We start from the raw sequence: 21,753 nt of genomic DNA, 5'->3' as shown, positions 1-21,753 counted from the left end.
AAAAAAAAGTGAAGGGAGGAACCACCAAAGAAACCTCAAATGAAACAAACCACTATAAACGGGAAAATTATATTAAACTTCTGAACGTTTGTAGCAAAACCCTTAAATTTTCCTTGAGACGGCCATTTAGATAGAACTACCCTCTCCTGCCCTCCACCGAGCTAACGCTGCTAATCTGATACCATTTATTAACTCCCTATGCATTCCGCTCTTGGCTCTCGAACTCTTAAACATGTCTTGTAAGATTCTCCAAGTCTCTTTCTCCTCTTCATAAAACAAAAACAAGTTCATTAAAATGTCGGATTTCTGTATTCAGCTAACCCTGACCAATAGTGTCCCTCCGCCCACACAAAATACAAAAGCACATTCCTGAAAGCATATGCATTAAATTATCATTTTTCAGTCACACAACTTCAGCATTTATTTTTGGCTTTCCTCCCATTCTTCTTTGCAGTCATTTTTTTTTCTTTCTTTCTTTTTTTTCTTTTTTTTTGGAGCCATCCACTCCATCAGCGTGGTTCCTCAGACTGTCACATGGCTGTGGGTCTGAAAGTTTCTACCATCTACCTACCGAGCTGGTGCTGCATCTATATGTCTCCATCACTTTCCAAGTCTCTTCACCAATCTTCCCTCATTTTGTTTAATGAACATTTAATAATGATCAGTAATTTACTGTAAATTGAAGCTGTCAAGCATTAAATTCTAGCCAAAAATGCCAGGTGTTCCAAAATTTGTGGTTTGTCAGGAATGTCCTCATACTCGGTAACCTCAGCAGTATGATTTAAAATGTGATGCACTTTTGGGCTCTGCCAATTACTGTTTTTATCTAACTTGGATATGTTTAGAAGATGAAATGAAAGTAATGCAGATTTCCCATGTGAAGAAACTGACCTGAAACGAGGAGGCCCTGAGTTTTGAAGGAACGGTTGTAGTGCCTTTTCACATTTCCGCCTTCATCACGGACCTGCACTCAGCTCACGGAGGATGGGATGCGCTCTCTTACGGAGTCATAATTATTACACATTTTTTAATCAGAGGAGGTGAAAAGACACAGGGAAATGCAATTACAGAATGGTTAACTGCTGTTGCATTGTGCAGACCACATCACCTCAGATCTTCATCTGACTGTTTCGTGAAGGCACAGCTTAGTAGGAAAAAGGATCACGGCTGTGGATTCTAAAGATTTGAAGTGAGGGCTAGAGGAGGAGACTTCTCGTGGGGGGAGTCCTCTTTAAACAAACCCTTATCTCAGCTGATGACCAGTGGATTCACGCCTGTAGGGCTGTATTGGTTGTCCCAATATCTGAATGCTTCTACATTGTTTGTAAATGGCCACTGTCCCAAGCCTTTTAGTACTCACATCTCCCTGATCTCTGATCCAGGGGACCCTGAGGTCCCTGCCACAGCCACAGGCCAGCCTCGACTCTGACTGGTTGGCACCTGCGCCATCCTGGATAAAATATAACTTTGACCCCCGATCCTCACCATCCTCAAAGCTGCAGCTCTCCCCACACTCGGTGGCCTCCTCATCAATGGGATATAGGGTGGTGGTCTCTTCACTCTTCACGGTGGGTCCCAGCGTCTCTGCTGTAGGCTTTGCATCTGCATAAAGGCAAAGAAGGGACATGAACACTGCATGCAGCAGCTTGTGTTGAAACCCGGCAGGAGGAAGATGCCAAAACTGTTTCCTCTCTAAGTATGGGCTATTACAGAAGGAAAAAGGAAAATGAAGATGGACACACACACACACACACACACACACACACACACACACCTCTTTCCTGAAGTCACCTCTGTATCCTGTCATTGAAGTCAGGAGCATCATCTGAGTTGAATGAGAATGGTCCCAAGCTGCAGAAACAGCCCCAACAGAGGCACCGACACAAACCCATCAAACCCATGCTCTTCACTGTACAGCAGAGGTCCCGAGGCTGGCACAAAGGCCATGTGAGACAGTAATGGATATTGGTGATGTTGATCCCAAGGCAAGGCTAAACCATATTCTGGGTATTCTGTTTAAGACAGAAGTGTGGGTGATGTGCACGCACGCACACACACACACAGAAAATGAACAATGCCTATCAAAAATGATTTGAGAAAACCTTGTGAGCTTAACGTGGAAAATGCCTATCTGTGCACTGCCCCTTGGGTGGCAAGTGAGGTGCCTTCCCAGCTCACCTCTGCTTTCATGTGGAATAGATTTTCTCTTTTCAGCCTTCTCTGAGTCAGAACTTTTTGAACCAAAGCTAATGTGACCTAGGGGGCCTACCTATAACAAGATAATAGGAAGCACAATTGCCAAAGACATAGGCGAAGCCAGACGCTTGGGAGGTGTGACCCCAGCTACTGTCGTTCACGTCTGCGCCAAACTGGATAGAAAGGACTATGGATTGCAAGGGACTCACTCAGACTCCACTTGGTGGATCTAATTTGGGGCTGTGCCTTTAGGTCTGGGTGTGGCAAATTCAAATGCTTCCTGGATGCAAACAGCTCTTGTAAGTGAGGATGGCTGGGATGAGAGGGAGAGTAAAGTGTAGGAGAGAAGGTGGCAGAGGGGATCTTGCTTGCCTGATTTAAAGGAGGCCACCATGACTGGCTCCAGCAGATTGAGGCCCCAAAGGGGTGGGGGTGGGGGGAGGTGACCAGTGTGGCCAGGTCTTGCAAAGAAACTTTTTTTTCCCTACGTGAATCCAAAAATCTTCGTGGAAAATCTCTGGACATGGCAATATTAGCAACTTATCCAAGATATTCAAACAAGTAGCAAGCAACAAAACCTGGCTGGGCCAAACCTGGCTGCAGGCAGTCAGTTCCGGCCTAGGTAATTCATTCACCCATCCATTCATTGTTTATTTGTTCCCGGAAGTCATTCATTCAGCAACCGTTTATGAAATGAATGAAGCTGTGAGTCAAGCCCTTGGGTGGGGCAAAAAGGAGTTCTGGTAACTGGCGCTCAAGTCCGTGTGTTGTGTGGGGTGAGGTCTTCCTGCCAGAGCTGTGTTGCAACGAGACTCCCGAATAAGCCCGTGCATTGTTCCTTCCATTTCTATACATGTTCTTTTGCACTATAGTGTGTGATTAGGTGTCTTTGTCAGGCCCCTTCAGCATACCATTTAATAAATCCAGGAGCTGAAGGAAATCACTAAATACACTGAATAGCTTTTTCACGGTCGACTTCCCATCTTTCTGCTATTAAATACTACGCACATAACCTTTCAGACTTCCCTTTGCCGTGTCTGCCTCTTGCTCACTGTAAACAGCAAATAACCTCGAAGCGTCCTAATTTGTAAGTTCAAATTTGTCACTGTGTCACAGGATCTCAAACTCAATTGTAAAGAAAACTCTGGGCAGCAAGGCAAGAAGTAATCATGTGAAACACAAACCAACTAACAGGTGAAGCAGCCCTGTCAAATTATTTAGCTGCGGCGACTCAGCCCAGGCCATTATTTTTCCTGGGATCCTTCTGGAGTAGGAATGAAGTGAACCAAGGCTGAGTCGCAGAAACAAATGGACACGTGAAAAGTAAGGAAGCCACATGGCCTAGGAGAGCAGTTTCCTGGGAATGTTAGGTAGCAAAATGCGTAAGTTGGTTGGTGGAGATGATGTTAAATCTGGGGCCAAAGAGGGCTGGAGAGGCCACAAGAGGCCAGGGCGTGTGACTGACGGTGGGGCAACAGCAGCCGGCCTCTGTGTCCACTGTGTTTGTGCTGGGCGCTCGAGGTAACTGCCCATTTAACTGCTGCGCTCCCCGCAATTGAAACCAGATGTCCGAGACTTCAAAGGGAAGAAGGCTGGGCAGAGGGTAACAAGTCCAAACTCTGATCTTCTGAGGAATGGTCAGGCAGGGCTTTGAAATGAGAAACCTGTTGCTGACCATGCCAGTGTAATTTGCGCCAAGAGTAGAAAAGGCCGTTAACGGCTGTCTGCCGGTCATAAAGCAGAGCCAGCCTGGGAGAGGCATGGCACAGAGGGGCAGAGGACAGGAGGGGAGTGTGAGTCAGCCTCCGCCTCACTGAGTGACATCTGGCAAGTGACTTCCTCTCTCTGCGACTCAGTTTCCCTGTGTGTGGGAGAGGCACTGGCTTAAATCTGTGATTTTTTTCAAACTCTGTGTCATACTCATTAGTAGGTGGTGGAATTAGTTTAATGGGTCATGACTATTTAACAAATACGGACTATAATTATTACAGAGTGCACTCACACGGTACGGATAAGTGCTGCTTTGGGAACCTTTTGTTTTTGTTACATTTACTTATTCTAACAGGCTTATTAGGTGCCAGGCAGCAGTTAAAGTTCTTTATATTCATTATTTTATTGACTTCTCATAACACCCCTAGGAGGTGTAGCTATATCATTATCATCCCCATTTTTCAGCTAAGATAACAGAGATATTGAGGGGCTAAGCAACTTGTCTGAGGTAACACCAGCAATGATCAGCAGAGTCAGGACCCATACTTGGCAATCCGTCCCCCGAGTCCAGGCACTTAGTGATATACTATTTCCCATAGACACACACGTGTGTTCTAATGTGTGTATGTGCGTGCATGCACACGTGTTCTTATAATTCAAGTAGGTCTTGATGTAAATTTGTTTTAAATTATGGATGATGGTTCAAAATGTTTGCGAGCCACTGGCCTAGAAGCTCCTAAGTCCACTGAATCTCTAGCCCTGATTCTGAAGAGGCCATAAATGAAGCCAGCTTGTGTCACTGTTGGAGGGACAGTTTTCAGCACCTGCAAGTGGACAGGTGACACACATTCAGCAGGTTGCAAGGGAATGTGGCCTTGCTCCTACCAAACGGGGAGCATAAAGTCTTCTCACTGAATGTGTTCGTTGGGGCTGCCTTTGATCTGAAGGTGAGAGAGGCTAATTCGGGCCCGATTTCAGCCTGCGCGCCTCAACGGGACTCCTTCTCTGTGCCACCATAGCCAGTGAGCAGGCAGCACTTTTCTCCCTGGGAGTCCAGAGCACTTCTCTGACATGCCCTTATTAATCCTTCACAATACCCTGCTGTGGGTGCTGGTGACAGGTACAGCACAGACAGGAAAATGGAGACACTCAGGGCCCTGGTGGAGAGGGGCAGGAAGGATCAGTCTGCCTGCTGCTCCTGCTGGCACCGGGCTCGTGTGGCTGCCCCAAGCTCCTTTTGGCAGGTGGTGAGTGAATTCTGGGGGAGACCTAATGCCAGCTCTGCCAAGGGACGAGGGCCGGTGCCCAGATGAAAGGTAGGGCGTGACCCAGAAGGCCAGGGTGCTTCCCTGGAAACAAGAGGTGGGCCTTCTCCTCCTTACGGAGAGTTAGAGGCGCTCCCTGGACCTGGGCTGCCTGACAAGGTGAGAATGAGAAAGACTCCTGCCACATACTGGTAAGAAGTCCTGTTCCTGTCAGCTCCCCAGCAATGGAGTCCCTCCGGAGCAAATAAATGCCTTTTACAGATGTGGCTTCGAAATGAAAACGAAGTCTCTTAGCCACTGACATCTGGAGGCCAGATTCAGACAAAAACCGAATACTTTATTATCATGAGGGTTTTTGTTCCCCCTTCCCTAAATCAACAGCCACAGCTCCCTGGCCTGAAGAGTCAGGGTCTAATTGAATTTGGGTGGGTGATGTGTGGTTATGATTTGTGTTCGAGAGACTTGGGTTGGAGGTGCTTGAAGGAGCTGACGTGATCCTTTACAAATGACAAAGCACATCCCTTGAGAAACTGTCCCAAGACCAGAGGCTGCAGTGCCTGTGTTTGAAGCAAGAGAACGTGGCAGGGTCCAGGCCGGGCAGATAGGTGTCCCCTCTGCCCCCATCCACATCACGGTCTGACCTTCTCCCAGGGAATCTGGGAAGCCAGGGCCTTACCTGTCCAGTCACAGCCAAGCACCTCCAGCCGCATCCCGATTCCAGCTGGTGACCACCTCTCGGGGTACACCCGCACGTACTGTGCTAGGATGGGGTCGAACCTTCGGATGTCAGGAGTGTCATAGTGCATGTTCCCTTCAAACAGCTGCAGGGGAGACAGGTCGCTCAGCCCTTCTTATGGTGGATCCCCTCCTCCGTCATGCCCTGCTTCTCTTTCCTTCCCCCTTCTCCTCCCGACCCCTAACGTCCAGCCAGAAGGCAGCATCGTAGCTCATTCGTGGTTGCTGGACAGTACTATCCATGGGGGTTCTGTTCAAAGATGAAGGTCCTTATTCATTTGAGGGGGGCTAGAGACCCAGAAACATGGAAAATAGGGAGCAGATGAACGTGGCAATTGCCAGGTCCCATCTTCTAACCTGGGACTAAAACTGAGGGCTCGGAAAAAGATTCGGCCCCAAATGGGTCTTAAGCTGGACTTAGCTAGAGAGAAGAGCAGGGAGTTCAGGCTGCCTTGCCCATTCTGAAGTTCTCAGTTTATCAGAAAAAGAAGTTCTAATCTAGTTCTTTTTCTAATGCTTGAAAGTCTAGATTTAGAAAGTCCCAGCTTGCTGATTGCTTCAAGTTCACTTAGAGGCTGAAGGGAAAGTGACTGTCCCCTTCTCTAGGTCAACAACAACACCCTCTGGTCACACACTGATAGTCTGGGACTATGTTCCCCAAACCTTTGCTTGGCAGAGGCAATTCTGTCAGAAGAAAACTCTCCTAGAGCCCCATAAAAGTGATGACGGTGGGGCTGCCCTGGTTGAAGCTAGGACGGGAACCCAACCCAGAGCACATCTGGGAGTCACTGATTTAGGGGAATGTCGGGGTGGGGGAAGCCAGGGTCTGGGGCTGACTGGCATCCAGGCATGCTGCATACAGTGACATCCCAGTTTACAAGATGTCCTGGGTTTCTACTTTCAAATATGGGAGTGCTGTCACAGGGAAGGCAGGCTCTGACTCTGGCTAAGATCATCTCCTTTCCCAGGCCCCCAGAATGGCTAGGAAGTGCCAGGGTCAGCTCTCCCCAGGGAAGCCTGTGGTTCAACTTCTGCTCCATCCACTGAAGGTTTTGGTTACCAAGCCCTGAGCCTTTCCAAGCCTCTGGAACTGTGAGCTGGGAGTTTGCATCAGCATTGCAAAACTTCCAACCCAGCCTTTGCCTCTGCATCAAGAATGAAAACATTTGCTTAGTAAAGGGGCTCAGCGGAGACATGTGATACCACCTTCCTTGTTAGGGGCCCTGCTTTTCTGAGGAAAAGGAGGGGTAACTTAGACATGACGATCGGAAAGCCCGGCTAACCATGCAATGAACCTGGAGAGGGACAGAGGCATGGTGTCCTCGCCTTCCTGCGGCTCCTCTGTGGCCTGTGGAAGGCTGACCTTCACTCCCCTGATGGCAGGAGGGGAGGCCCTGCCCTGGCCTGCACTTGTGGCCTGGAGCAAGTTCCTCTTGCCTCTCCGCAGCCTCGGGATGAGAGGCTGGAGAGATCTAAGCATCAAGACTAGGAAACTACAAAGGAGGGCAGTAACGTTTAGTGAAACATAGTTGTTTTTGGAAGTAAATCCCTAGTTTCTATAGTTTAGCCTCCAAAAACCACATCTCCTTTGGATGTCTGGCCAATTCTAAGGAAATTTTATCTGAAATAGCATATAAAGGTCATGGAACTTTATAAAAAGGCAGCGTTGAACAGTGGTCAGCATTTGGGCTTTGGCCTCAGACTTATGGGATGTGAATCATGGCTCTACCATAGGTACACTGTGTGACTTTGGACTTGACATCAAGCCTCAGTTTGTCAACTCTAAAATGAGAGTGACAGAAAGGTCTACCTTCTAGAAGTGTTGTTAAGAATTAAAATAAGAATCAAAATAAGGCATTCAACACAGTGCCTGGCACAAAGTAATCTCTCAATTAATATTTACTTTATTGGATTATAGGGGTTTGGTGATGGCTATCTAGACGGGAAGTCAGCACCCCCAACTTAACCTCCCTGTTTAGGGTAAGGCCCACCAGGAGTGACCTACCTTTGGCTGCTGGGTCCTGGGGTCCTGGATGTATTCCCAGTCCTTGCCGTTTAGGCTGTAGGAGACTTTGAACTTGCGCACAAATGCCCTGGCTTCCACTGTAGTGATGCTGTCTCCTCCTCGGGCCCCCTGGATGATGACGCCTTTCACTGTCTTGGGTGCTCCCAGGTCCACCTGAAGCCACTCCTCACCTGGCTGTGCCTGAGGGATCCGAGGGAACCAGCCTGAGCGGCTGCTGACCAGGCGGGCAGAGCTGGGGCTCCAGAGGTACTCACGGGTGGAGGAGGCAGAGATCTGAGAGTCAGCTATGAGGCCAGAGAGCATCCCCAGCATGTCAGAGCAGGGGGCGTCTGCGAAGAGGGGAGGAAAATACGAGAGGTCAGGGCTGACACTCAATAACCGGGACTAACCCGCCTGAGTCAGAAGCTGTAAAACAACCCAACTATTACGTATTTTAAGTCAGCGCTGATTTCTCGATTCAAGGTAGAATAATGCTGTGTTTAAGAGCCAGGACTGGGAGCCAGGCTGCCTGGGTTCATGTTTGCTATGCCACATACTAACTGTACGACCTTGGGCAAATAATGGAATCACTCTGTGCCTTAGTTTCTCCAGATCCAGAGGACTAATAATACTACTTACTCCTTGAGAGTTTTGAAGATTCCATCAGTTATTATATAAAAAGCTCACAGCACAGTGCCTGGCACGTCTGAGCATCTAATGCAGTTAGCCAAGGACTCTCGTATTCTTGTTGGTGACACCAGTCCCCAGTGACACTCCCAAGGGCAGTGAGCACAGGGGAGCTCAGTTGAGCACTGTTTCCTGGGTGATCATTTTCCCCAGGATGGAAGCTTTCTTGGGGTCGAGCTTTACCTCCACAGGGGTTATCACAGCTTGTTACTGCCTTCCCGCTTTCCTACAAGCTGTTCCTGCTCCCCAAATGCTCTTCCTTTCAGTTATCACCAGACTAACTTTTGTTCACCCTGAACCTTAAGTGTCACACCCTCAGAAAGGCTGTCCCCAAACTTCCAATCAACAGTCAATTAGGTCCCCTCAGTCACTCTATCTCAAAGCACCCTGTTCTTTTCCTCCTTAGTTTATAATTCTCCAGTACGTGTCTTTGTTTATTATCTATCTTGCCCGCTAGCCTGAAAATTCCATGATGTCAGAGACCCCATCTGCTCTGCTCACTTCTCTAGCTCCAACTCCTAGCATGGGGCCTGACGCACACATGTATTTGTGGAGCGAATGACTGAGCGGAAAATGCATGCATAAATGGTGTCCGGGCAAGGCAGGGTCTATAGTCAGTGTGCATTAAATACTTGGAAACTGAGTTACAGATCAAAAGGACCCTCCAGGTGATCCCTACTCTTCAAAAAAAAAAAAAAAGAGAACCAGTGGTGGTTCTCTTTTCAGTTTTCCAGAAAATAAGTCTTAACTAAGTTCTGGCTGGTTAGCCTATGCTGGCCTGGAACAGTAACATGAGAGGGACAGAAAATGGTCCCTTAGATGGGACTGATAGGATGAACCATAAGAGGGAAGCTGAGGTGCGTGTAAAGGGGACCAGAGCAGAGAATTTGTACTGAGGAAATATGAGTTCAGTTCCCAGTTGGGTGACTTTGGTCAAGCTGTTAAGCCTCTTTGAGTCTTAGTTTTCTGCCCATAGAGACTGTATAAATGTGAGGTATTTTAACTAGAAGCCTAAAACAGAGTTCTACCACAGAGCACTCCCTCTGAGAGCTGGAATGACTAGGGGACAGGATGATGGGCAGATGTACACTGAAGACCCTTCCAGGCCAAAGAAGCAACTTGCTTGCTCTGGACTGGGTCCACAAGATGGAGGGTTCAGACTATTCATTAGTGGCTGGGGCTGGTCCAGCCACCATCTCCCCTCATCCATACCACTGGACTAACCTCCTACTGCTGTCCCGGCTTCCACTCTGGTCTCTCCAATCTGTCTCCCACATTGCACCCCTAGGGTCTCAGCTCATATACCATGCCCACCCCCTCGCTTTCTCTTTCGGTCCCTCCAATGCCACTGAGGGAGCTGTGACCACTGCCTGGTGAACTTTCCCTCCCCCCTTCACCAGGTGCTTGTGTGCCCTCTGCCCTCAGCTTAATCACCACCTCCTTGAGGAAGTCCCCATAACCTCCAGGACTGGGTCAAGTCCCCTACAACGTTCTTTATCCTTGCTTAGATCTTACGTTTGTTTATGGGTTTGTTTATTATCATGACTCCCCAACTTGTCCTGAGGTCCCCACTGAGCTGGATCTGTTGTGCTCATCGTTGTATTCACAGCACCTTGCATAACTCTTGGCCTTCACGTGAGGCAGTAGACAGTGTTAGGAGAGCCGGGCTCTGAAGTCAGACTGCCTAGGATTCAAACCCTGGCTCTACCACCTAGTGGCTGGGGGCCTTAAGTCTCTAACTCTTGGTTTCCTCATCTGTAAAGTGGGGAGAATAATAACACCAACCTTATAGAGTCCTTATGAGGATTATAAAAGATAACACACCTTAAGTACTTAGAATGGAAACTGGTGCATCATTAGCATTCAATAAACATTAGCTAGTAGACATTTAATAAGTATAGACTGACTGATTGACTGACTGACTGATTGACTGAATAAACGAACTCTGCTAGGACTTGAGTCCTTGAACCAATCCTTCTGGAAAGGTCATGTGCTGCAATCATGCTGTTTGCAGAGAGCTGAAAGAGGGCGCAGAGCCCAGGACACAATCCAACCCCATCTGGAGCCCTATCTCACCTGTGACCCGGCAGCCAAAGAGCTCCAGCCGGAGGGCGATGCCCGAGTGCCAGGTCTGGGGGCGGACCCTGATGAACCTTGTCAGCAGCGGCGTGTGCAGCTTGTTCAAAACCACCTCTGTCGCATCGTTGTTGGCTTGGAATACCTGTAATATAAGAGGAAGGACCACATTACTAAAATCTCTGTTTGTAGTTTAGCCACTCGTGCAGCCTTCGAAGGGGGTGGGAAAGTTTTTGTTAAATGTTATTTCCCTCAAGTTTAAAAATAATCAGTGGGTTTGTTGTTTGGGGCTTTATAAGAAGCACCATGAAAAAAAATTTAATCTCTCACACAGCTCTAACTTGAAAACAATAAATGGTCTTCACAAAAACTTTTGGAGGCAAAGAAAAATTTGCCTCTGGGCTGAGAGCAAGCAGAGGAAGGCGCCTCGAAAAGAAAAACACTTCAGAAGCTGAGAGAGAGAGAGAGAGGGGAAAAAAGTAGAATATCCTTTAAAAATGGAGCAGAAATGTCATCTTTTAAGGCTAGTGGACCTCACTCACTTGCTTGAACTTGACCTCTCCCTCTTCATCATGTTGCAGGCATATAGTAATATTTGCAGGGTATTTTATAATTATCAAGTGCCTCACTATTGTTTCTGTTAGTTACTTAGAGTCCTTCCTGTGCCACGAATGGGAGACAGGGTGTGGGGCATCATCTACCCCCAGTGTCCTGGTGTCAATCAACACGTTCTTGGTTCTCTCTGGTCTTTGTTGTAGGGTCAGAGCTGCAGACAGTCCCCTCGGAGTCCTGCTCTGGTTTCCTGTCACTGCAGTCTCCACCCTGTAATGAAATCCATCCCAGTCCCCATCTGACCAATGCATCTCTTGTGGGAGGAAAGGCTTGTCGGAACAGCTTCTAATCCAACATGGTGGGAGCAAGTCCTAGCTTACCAGATGGCCCAAATCAATAACTGCCATATGGACCTTATGCTTTTCTGTGCTCTCCATTAAAAAAAAAAAAGTAGCTGCAGCAAATATATGTGAGTTTCTTTTGTTTTCCCTGGGTAAGGATAGAGGGAAGACCAACAAACCACCATCACTTCTAAATCATTCCTGTCATAGCTATAACAACCAGTGACTGTAAATCTACTCACGGCCAACTCTGCAACACCTAGCAATTTCTCCTGGGTGGGGGACTAGATACTTCAGCTCATGATACCAATAACATGCCAGGTGGTTGGGCACTGACAGGGCTGGGACGAGAGGAATGGGGAAACTGGTATATTTGAACATGAATCCCTTTGAGCCAGCCACTCTGTAAAGACAATTATGTTCACATTACCCCGGAGGTTAAGTATTATTATTTCTACTTTATTGATGAGGAAACTGAGGCTCAGAGATGTCTGTCTGGGTCTAAAGCCCTTGCCATGTTTTTAGGGTTTAGACTATGGTTTCTTAGGTTGACTCTCATCTCTTTTAAGACATTTGCAGCATTTACGGTGGTGGCTGGGAATCATGGAACCCCTCAGATCCCCAAACATGGACTGAATGGAGGCAGAGCTGCTGCTCAGGGATGTGTCCCCTGTGTGTTTATAATCTTCACTTCGAACGTTCTGGGTAAGAGCAAAGAGCAGCACGGAAGCTCAGAGCTAATGAACAATGTGGTCCTTTATCCCCCAGGAACTGTAACTAGGTGCTCTGCCATGTGGCAACCTTGAACCTGCCATATTTCCCACTTGCTAAGGTCCAAAGTTAGAGCCATTTAATAAAAGGCACACCATTGATGGTGGGCTGAAGGGTAAGAGACATCACACCTTTTGCAACCAAATGAGAAGTGGCTTGCTTAAGACAAATAGAGGAAAGGAGAGGAGGGAACAGGTTTTCACCAGTCCATCATAGTCTGCTTAAATCTCTTGCTCCTGGTGCTAAGCCCACCAAATCCTGCGGAGCCACCTGCCCTGGTCCTAAGGCCATCAGTTTCCTTCTCTGCTGCTTTGTTAACCGAAGGGAGCACAGAGACAGGACCGCTTGACTACTCATCTATCTCAGGTTCAAACTGGCTGCTTCCTGCTTATTGACTGAGGATGAAGAGGGGCAAGAAGACAAAGTAAGGAAAGGAGAAGGGCCAAGAAAACAGACAGAAAAAGGGTGAGAGTTGGATAACTGGGAGAAGGCCAGTGGAGAGAGGCAGAGAGGTGCCCGAGGCTCTGTGATCTTAATCTCAGGGAGGGACGATCCGGAAGGAGGGAACAGGGCCCAAGAAGGCCCTGGCCTCGCCGTGCCCATGTTTATAACGAAATCTGCAGCTCTGAGGAAAAGGATGGAAGAACTAAATCCGTTTAGGGAAAAAGAGTAATCAATTTTCCTAGAATTCAGCATGAGGCAGAGGCGTTGCGTTTGTTTTTTGTTTTGTTTTGGCAAGGAAGAAGCAAGTACAGCACTTTGCTTATTTTGGACAGGTGCTGTGAGCAGTGGGGGACCACCACTGGCCAGCTCCCTGAGGATGGTGACGGTGACTGTGTGTGGCCTCCATCAGGAGATGTTAAGGAGTGTGTGTGTGTGAGGGGGGGATTGATTTGCTATGTGAATACATAATTGGAGTGTTGAGTGGATTTGAACTTTAACACAGCTGTAATCCACAGCACACACACCATGCTGGTACTGTTTAGAAACACAGCACGTCTTATGTGTTTTTAATATCCAATTTTATCTTATCTGACCCCTTCATTTTTCAGCGTTGGCAGATAATACCAAGAAAATTTTTCTTCCCCCCACCTCAGTAAGAAAATGACTGCATCTTTGGACGGACTGCCTGTGGGAGGCTGCTGTGTGAATGTGGCTGCATGTGGGTGTATGTGGGCACATGCCCGTTCGTACATGCCCAGTGAGAGGGTTGGTCTTCCTATGGATGCATGGGGTCACAAGGCTTTGGGGGAGTCCCCTGGTCTTTGCCTACAGTGACATCAGTCAGAAGGGAGGAACGTACTCAGTTTATCTGCCCTAGGCCATCAACCTGGCCGCTCAAATTGAACTTCACTTTCCATTTTGTTCTGGTCACTCTTCTCCCACCCCTGGAACAAAACGAAGGCTCTTTCAATGTGGCCTCCAATTACCCTTCATATTTCTGAGGCCAGTCCCTTCTTGTTTCTCGTTTGCTCTTGACTTTGTGCTCGTATCTACCCTCTGCCCTTTGGACCCTTCGCTGAAGGAATGCCATCTTATTTTATTTATTTATTTATTTGGCGTCATTGGTTAATGAAATCCAGTAAGTTTCAGGTGTACAATTTAACAGTAAGGCATATATATGTATTTTATATATATTGCATTGTGTGTTCCCCTCCCATCTTATTCTCTTAAACTATTTATACACTGTTCACTCTGAGCGTGACATAGTAGGAAAAAAAAAACAACCAGACTCTGCTGCTAATGAGCTCAAAAGTATGGGCAAATATCTACCTCCCGTGGGCCTCGACTTCCTCCTCTATTAAATGAGGGAATTGTTTGAGTAAGGTCCTGTCTCCCAGATTCTAAGGCTTTCTTCGTAAGAGTTTCCAATCTAGAACTGCCCTAGAAATGTTCACTTTGTAACAGGGCGTTTTAGTTACCCACTGTCCCCTACAGCCTAAGTGCTTTTGTGGATAAGTGCTGTGAATTTTAATATACTTCAAGTGGTGTCCGAGACACATGGTGATTGCCCCACTCAGAGGGAGAGTATATGCTGTTGATGTTTTGGTTCAATAACAGTTCAAATTAATAATAACGAAGAGTAATAAATAACAACACCTTAGTCCTTACATATTGTCTTTTCACCCAAAGATATCAACGTGCAATTTATGAAAATCTATTTTTAATAAAATATTAAGCCCTTTCTATTTTTCCTGACCCAATGCATTTACAAGGTCTCTATTTTTCTTCCTGCACTTCCCTATTTATAGCTGGTAAATGCTATCATATATTATACATCTTTATGACTTTCTCAATGCTTCTGTGGTTTCAGAATCACCCTTCATACGTTTTCTGATCAAATTCTCTGTGATAGATTCTTGGCTTCCAGTCTAGCCATTGCAAGGTAAAGAAGGGGTTGTGTGCATGGGAAATGATGCCAGGAAATTGGTTTTATTCCCTATTCCCTGCCGACTCACTGAATCACTACAGGCAAATCAATAAACCTTAGATACTTTGGTTTCCCCTTCAGGAAAACAAAGTCGATAACAGGCTTGCAGATAGACACTAAAGTCTACCAGTCTTCCCTGCTGGCTTCAATGCCTGTGCAACACCCGGGACAGATGTTAGAGTGAAAGCTACATCATAAGTAACAAATGGGCCTTTGTTAAATTGGGAGAGTTCAAGTTCTGACAGCCACTGATCCCTAAGTCGAACCTCGAGGCCAAAGAATTTCAGGCTATAACTTGGCAGTGAGATGTCCACAATGCTGAGAAAACTCAGTGGACTGTCAGCATGTGGTACATCCAGATTGGCATATATGGAATGTGACGATCGAATTATAACATTTGCTTTAAAAGCTGATGTCACAGATGGTATATATTTTTGCTAATTTTAAAATGCTAATATGGCTGCTTTACCAACCAAAGGAAAACCGGAAGTATGTTCAAGGTGAGCCTAGTTTTCTTAAAAAGTGGGGATAAAAAATGTATAATAAATAAGTAAATATGTGTGTATGTGTATATATATATATGTATGTGTATGTGTGTGTGTATATATATATGTGTATATATATATATATATATATATATATATATATATATATATAAAAGCTATGTTGAACATAAAGATTTCTTCAAGTGTATCTCTGCAAACCAGGTTAAAAAACAATTCAGGGTACAAAATTGTTTGAATAATCCATTTGGTGCCTTGCTGAATTCTGAACATAATCCAACACTTTCCAATTGATTCTTGAGACCTTTGGTTTATTTTCAGTAAAACAGAATCTTAAACCAGCAGTACTTCACGGATTTTCTGATTTGCACCTCTGGCAGAGGAGTGGGGGTGGGGGACATCTCCCAATTAAATTGGCTGCTATTCAACATCCCAGTCTGGTTATTATCTATACCCCCCACCTCAACCAAGCGAAGAAAATCGACATGTTCTGATCATGCCTGAGAGCTCATAAGGCATGGACTATAATACTATGTAAAAAAAAAAAGCGTATATACATGCTTTTATATAAGTGCATATAAAATATATTTATATGTAAATATATTTATGAATAAATAAATAGATGCACACATATGTTTATTTATATATAAAATATCTATCCAGAAAGCATAACTGATGGTTTCTATGGTCAACTTTTCTCTGCTTTTCACATCCCACTTCTAGTCACAGCCACCTCTCTTTGATCACTCTTCCTGAAGCCTCATTGAAGAATATGCAGTGACTTTGGCACTGCTGAGAACAGTGAGCATTTCAGACTGTCCACCTTGGAGGCTTCTAGGCTAGGGGATGTTCTGCTAGGCCTGAGTCCCTTTCCTATACTCCACTAACCTCTGCCCAGGACAGTGTAGATGCTCCATGTCCATCAAAGCCCTTGAACTCCTTGGCAGAGAGAGGCAATGCAGGCTCTTGGTGTTACCTGGCTGTGAAATCTTCCTCATCGAGGCGGGCCCTTGGTGGACAGATGCAGGCTTTCCTTATGGGTACTGCCTCCAATTTGGGTAGGGTTTTGGTATTCACCTGTCTCTTCATCACCTACAGTGGGACCTACAGTTTATTTCTATTTTGCTGTAAATATCTGAATACAGCCAGCTCCAGGGACCGAAAGAAAGCAGGAAATTTTTCAAAGACAGCACAGTGTTGGAGCCCTCAGGTACAATCTGTACAAGAGATATTCTCCCTCTTCTTCCTTTTTTTTTTTTTTTTAAATAAATAAATATTTCTCTTCACTAATAAATGTTTCATTGCACTCAAAGTTCTCCTTTTCAATCTACTTGGCACAGACGCTCAAGGAGGAGGAGAACAAAGCAGGCAGAAAACAGAGGTGGCATGAATGGAGGGCAGAAACCGGTGAAACCAGTAGCAGCACATTTTAAAAATTCGGCTCAGAAACAATCACATCAAACAATCGCATTGACTCCTCCTCACTGCAGAACCAAGAGGCTGACCTCCCTCTCCCGCCCAGTTCCTTTGCACTTCTCCAAAACCAGCCATCGGACCTGCATGTAAAACTGAATTGTTAATCAATGAATGCCATCCTGTTTAAGTAATTTGTTGCACCAAACAGTCAAAGGGTGGTGGTGGAGGTGGCTGTTGCACTCAGGGAAAATGATGTTAAGGTAATGGACATTTTTTTTTTCCTTTTTGTAAATCATGGTCTTGACATTTCTCTCTTAAAACTCCTCCTTAAAGACTAGAAAAAAAAATTTTTTCCAAGCTGCTTTCATTCTAGTGGATGTGGGAATTTAGCCAGACACAGACTCGGAAGGGATGTGTCTCTCTCATATATATATAAGAGGGAGAGAGACTTTAAGGGAGAGTAAAGATGGGGGTAGGGCAGAGAAAGTTCCCTAACCACCAAGTGCTCATTTACGACCACGATGCCCTCCTGTCTCCTCCTCCTTTACTTTAGGGCTGTTTTTGTCATCAAGCAGTTTTGCTGAGGTGAAGGAGGAGACTGAGAAGCTGGAGCGCATCGTGGGGTGCAGGGCTGGGGAGGCCAGTAGATTTCTCTCTGGGGGTGGCGGTGGGGTGGGATGTACGCATCCCCATCTGTGTGTGTCTTGTGGGGCCGTTAGATTTACTGCAGGATTATGTTACCCCCATGGAGACGCTGAGCCCTGGAACATAGCATATTAACAGGATTAGAGTTTCAGGATTTGAGACAGAAAAGCATCAGGGAGGAGAGGAGAGGAGGGCCACTCAGGGATTTGGGGCTGGAGGAGAGACGGGGTGGGAGAGAGTGCAGCATCACAGCAATGAGGGGCTGGAGGGAATGGCCAACGCCCTCCTGTAAAGGTGGAGGGAGAAACAGACATTCTAACTGGGTGGGAAGGGCCCTCCACACTGAGAACTGCCTAAAACAGACATTGCCACGTTTTTAAAGGCGGTGCCTTTGACTTGTAGGTGGGCAGAAGAGAAAGCGAAAGGGTACAGGGAGTGAGGTTCTTAAGCCTATCTGCTATCTGCATTCAATCCCTTCTGGGGGGAATCTGAGCAAACCTGAGCAGGGAAATGCAGACAACAAATGACCTGACGATCTACCAGAGGAGGCATTGGCTCCAATGCTCATCTAGAGGCTCTAGGTTAGGGCAGAGAGAGTTTTCCCAGCCCAAGCAAAATCACAACGTCTTTCCATGTCCCCTGCTTATTTGATCTGTCCCTCTGGCCCCTGTCCACAGCAGTGGCCTGGGATGCATGGGGAATTCAGCATCAAGGCTGAAAGCACCAAGGAGGCTGGCCTCAGCTCCCGGAGACAATTCAGCACCCACGGGAGTTGGGTGAAGCCAGCCATGGGAGACTGATAGAGAAAAGGTTCCAAGCTTATGTATAATGAAATTTTCCCTAGAGCTTCCTAAGTGGAGAGTTTAAAGGTCTGAGCTCATCCCAGGGCAAATGGATAAGGGACAAACTTAATTACCTAGGGCCCTGGATTCTTCTCAGTTATAATTGAGGGGGCAGATAAATTGGGGGACTTGAATTTGGAAAAAGTATCGGCCCTCTTCTGAACACACATAACCCTGGTTAGATGATGCAATCATATCCATGACTTCTAAAGTCTGATGTCCATTACTAGCTGACAGTTTGAGTCACTGTCTTAATCGTATACATAGTAAACAAAATTACGATAATAAAAAGGATTAGGGGAAGCCAGTCATCCACCAAAAGGTTTTAAAAAAAGGTATTTTTGGAAAACGCAGAATTATTAATTGGAGGAATGACTATACTCCTAAGAGAAGAATGTGGCTAAGAGGGGTAATGTTTACCTGAGGTAGCTCAAGTGCAAGCCCCATCAGATGCAGGGAGAGGTCTGGATGACTTATCAGGTCCCTTCCAGACCTCTGACTTTAAAAGAGGCAAATAAATATCCCATGAGGCCTTGTTACTTTTTAAATTGATAACTTGCTTCTACTCAAGAAGAGCTTTGTGGGTCTAATATATTAATTATATCTGCAGAGAGCCTTCCATCTACAGATCCCCATGTGCTTTGCCAACAGGAGCTGCAGCACCATTCCATGTGGGCAGACAGAAACACTGAGGCACGGAGCTGTTCAGAGACATTTCCAAGGTCACACAGTACATCATCTAAGAATAGATGTCACGTGGTTCAAACTGTGAGCCAACCAATTTGGGGGTTTGCTTCTCTCTCTTCCTCAGCCTCTGATATTTTCACAGAGGTTATAAAATTCCCAAATGGCTTTCAAAATGATATGTTTTAATTTAGAAAATAAATACAGAGCAGAGGATTTTTGAAGTGGGGTGTTTGTTTTGAAGAGAGGTAGCCAAATCAAATGCAAAGCAACTTCTTTCAACTCTGCATCCTCAGGCTTCTAAGAGAGAGCCCAGACTCCAGAACGACAAACCCAGAGCTCCAAGTCATGCTGCCCAAGCGTGACTTGCTTTCAGATATCCACTGTAACAGAGGCTTTCCAGGAAAATACACACCTCTCGACCCCTAGACTGAACATCTAGGAAGCCAGTTTCCCTCTGGAGGCAAGATGATGAGCAAGCTGTGGATCAGATTGTTGAGAACACCCTCCTAGAAATCAGAGCCTGGCAACCAGGTGCCTTCTGCAAGGACTCCACAGTTCCCCATGTCCATGGGGCAAATTACTTGTCTCCGAGAGCTTCGATTCCACAGTCTTTGAAACACAGTTAAATTCAGAAGCCAATAAACTGGTGCCTGAGGGTTCTCTGAGCCCTTTAGAGGTTGTCATTACATTATATATTGAGCTTAGTGCATTTCTGCCACTCGTTATGGGGTAATTCTAAAAACTCAGACCCAAACCTTTCCTCATTCCTGTCCTCACCCTCCCATCCTCAATGTGGTCATCAGGATATAGTTAGCGCCCTCCTAGACTTTCTCTTTTAGCCTGAATTTCTTCCAAATGCATCAGAGCAGCCCAGCAGCCACTGTGACTAAGAGAAAGGTAACCAGAGCTGTGTCAACAAGGGAGATGCCCATGTTTACCAAATAAAGGAGAAGTCAAGACAGAGGCTGTTACTTAGACATATAAGGGCAACGGCCTTCGTCCTCCTGTCCTGACACCAGTCTCAGTCTCTTTCCCTCCGGTGCAGAATCCCAGAGGTGAGCAGGAATCTGGCCGAGGCCTCACTCCCTCCAACGCCTCCATCCTGCTCCATGCCTCTCCCTGGGTTTGTGTGTACATAATTGTGCCTATAATTACAGACACATCCACGAGCCTTCTACTATTGTATTTACAATACTCTGTCTATGTTTGGGGTGTTATTAATACAGCTGGGGAAACCAAAAGCAGTAGTTTTCTGCTTGTGGTTTCTGAGGAAATCTATGTGAAGCAATTTGTATAAATCTAAGGGAGCACATGGTCTGGATATGGGCTCCATTAGGCGAACGAGCTCTCTGCCTTGTGGTTACGCCATAAATACGCATAAGGAGGACCCGCCCTGTAGGAAAATCATAGGTTCCATATTTATAGCATGTGGAATTGGATAAGGATTTGGGAATGTGCTGTACATATGGCCTGCGTAACTGGGCTACATTTTGCCAGGAGGATGCTTGCAATGTCCCCAGCAATAGTAGGGTGCCTTTCTCAGAGGCAACCTCACCATTACCTGTGGATTGGAAAGAGACCAAGTAGAGGCTGCTCCCAGCCTGGGAGAAGCTGGGAAAGAGTTCTTAGTATTCCTCGCTTCCTGGCCACAAGAAGAAAGTCGTTTCCCCATAGGCCCAGTGCTTGCCTTAGCCCAGCCTGGGTGCAAGTTGTACTCGGTGTTTCACAAGGAAATAGCACAGCCATCTCCCACCACCTCGAATGCTCATTAATCTTGTTTTTCGTCAGTTTCCCCAATTCCCTGGTTTTTGGTATACTGCATTAGTGTTGACTGTGACCAGGGAATAAAATCATATTTCTGCTCCAAATATTACTCTCCCTTCTTCACACCCTGTGCACTGGTTTGCATTTGCAAACCCCTTCCTCTGTACCACGGAGCTGAGCAGCCTGCTGCCTCCGTCTCGACTATGCTTTGCTCGCAGGTCCTGCTGTCTGAATTTTGCTTTCAAGCCCACCACTTAGCACCAGTTAGCTTGGCACAGCGCCCACCATCCAGCGGCTACAAAGAAAGGCTCAGCGGTATCACCCGGCATAGACATAGAGAAGACTCTCCCCTCCCTGCCTCCAAGTCCCCTCCTTACCCTGACTCCCCTTCGTGGCATCAAATCAAACTGCAGCAGACTTGACAAATCTATTTGGCACGGTTCACTTAACTACTTCAACCTGAACAGCTCAGAGGGCTGTGCTGAGGCACATGCACGGTGTGGCCATCGGGGAGGTAGATTTGCTAATAAGGGAGAGGCAGAGATCACCCTTGGCGGGGAGGACCTCGGTGGGTCAGTGGGGTGAGGAGTGTTGGGAGAGGGCAGTGCCTAATTGGCATGCTTTGCATTCTCCTGCCTCCTTCTAGGTATTAGAGGAAAGGGCTTTTCCTCTGCTCCAGTGCCCTTTATGTGGGCAGTACTGATTCACTAAAAAAACAAACCACAACAAAAACAACAACAAAACTATCCCTTGGCTACTGGGGAAAGAAATTTAGCTGAGGGTGGGAAGAGGAGGCAAAAGAGAGAGAGAAAGAGAAAATGATGTATCCAATATGAAAAAGTTGAGAAGAATAATTCTAAAGGAGCTCAGGAAGCAGAATTCAATTCTCAGGAATATCTTCTCTGCAGAATGAATAAAAGGGATAAATCCAGGGAGGACAGCATTCTATCAAAATGTGCAGTGCTAAGGTATTTCCAAAAGCAGATTTCCTACAAATGGTGTTTTAAATAGCATCCCGGTCCATCTGTGTGCTTTTAAAACCAGCTTATGCTACAGTATCCCTCTGGCCCGTGCTGCTTAGTCACTGAGCCTGGACAGGGAGGCAGCCAGGTGAACCTCCTTCTCCT

At 46.4% G+C, this 21,753-nt stretch overlaps 1 protein-coding gene across 7 annotated transcripts in view; it reads right to left on the bottom strand.

The window, feature by feature from the left end:
* Positions 1-21,753, bottom strand: part of NRP2 (neuropilin 2) — a 113,887-nt gene that overhangs the window by 45,914 nt on the left and 46,220 nt on the right. For all 7 annotated transcript variants that reach the window (XM_039844529.1, XM_039844522.1, XM_039844523.1 and 4 more), the window contains exons 8-11: positions 10,675-10,819; positions 7,912-8,261; positions 5,848-5,992; positions 1,486-1,602 (exon numbers count right to left, since the gene is read on the bottom strand). In XM_039844529.1, coding sequence (XP_039700463.1) covers positions 1,486-1,602; positions 5,848-5,992; positions 7,912-8,261; positions 10,675-10,819 — 757 coding nt within the window. The remainder of the gene's footprint in view (positions 1-1,485; positions 1,603-5,847; positions 5,993-7,911; positions 8,262-10,674; positions 10,820-21,753) is intronic.

Source organism: Pteropus medius, unplaced genomic scaffold (genome assembly GCF_902729225.1).
Source record: "Pteropus medius unplaced genomic scaffold, Ma_sr-lr_union100, whole genome shotgun sequence".
Classification (NCBI taxonomy): domain Eukaryota; kingdom Metazoa; phylum Chordata; class Mammalia; order Chiroptera; family Pteropodidae; genus Pteropus; species Pteropus medius.
The sequence above is the reverse complement of the archived record's forward strand: the minus strand, read 5'-3'. Positions and strand labels throughout refer to the sequence as shown.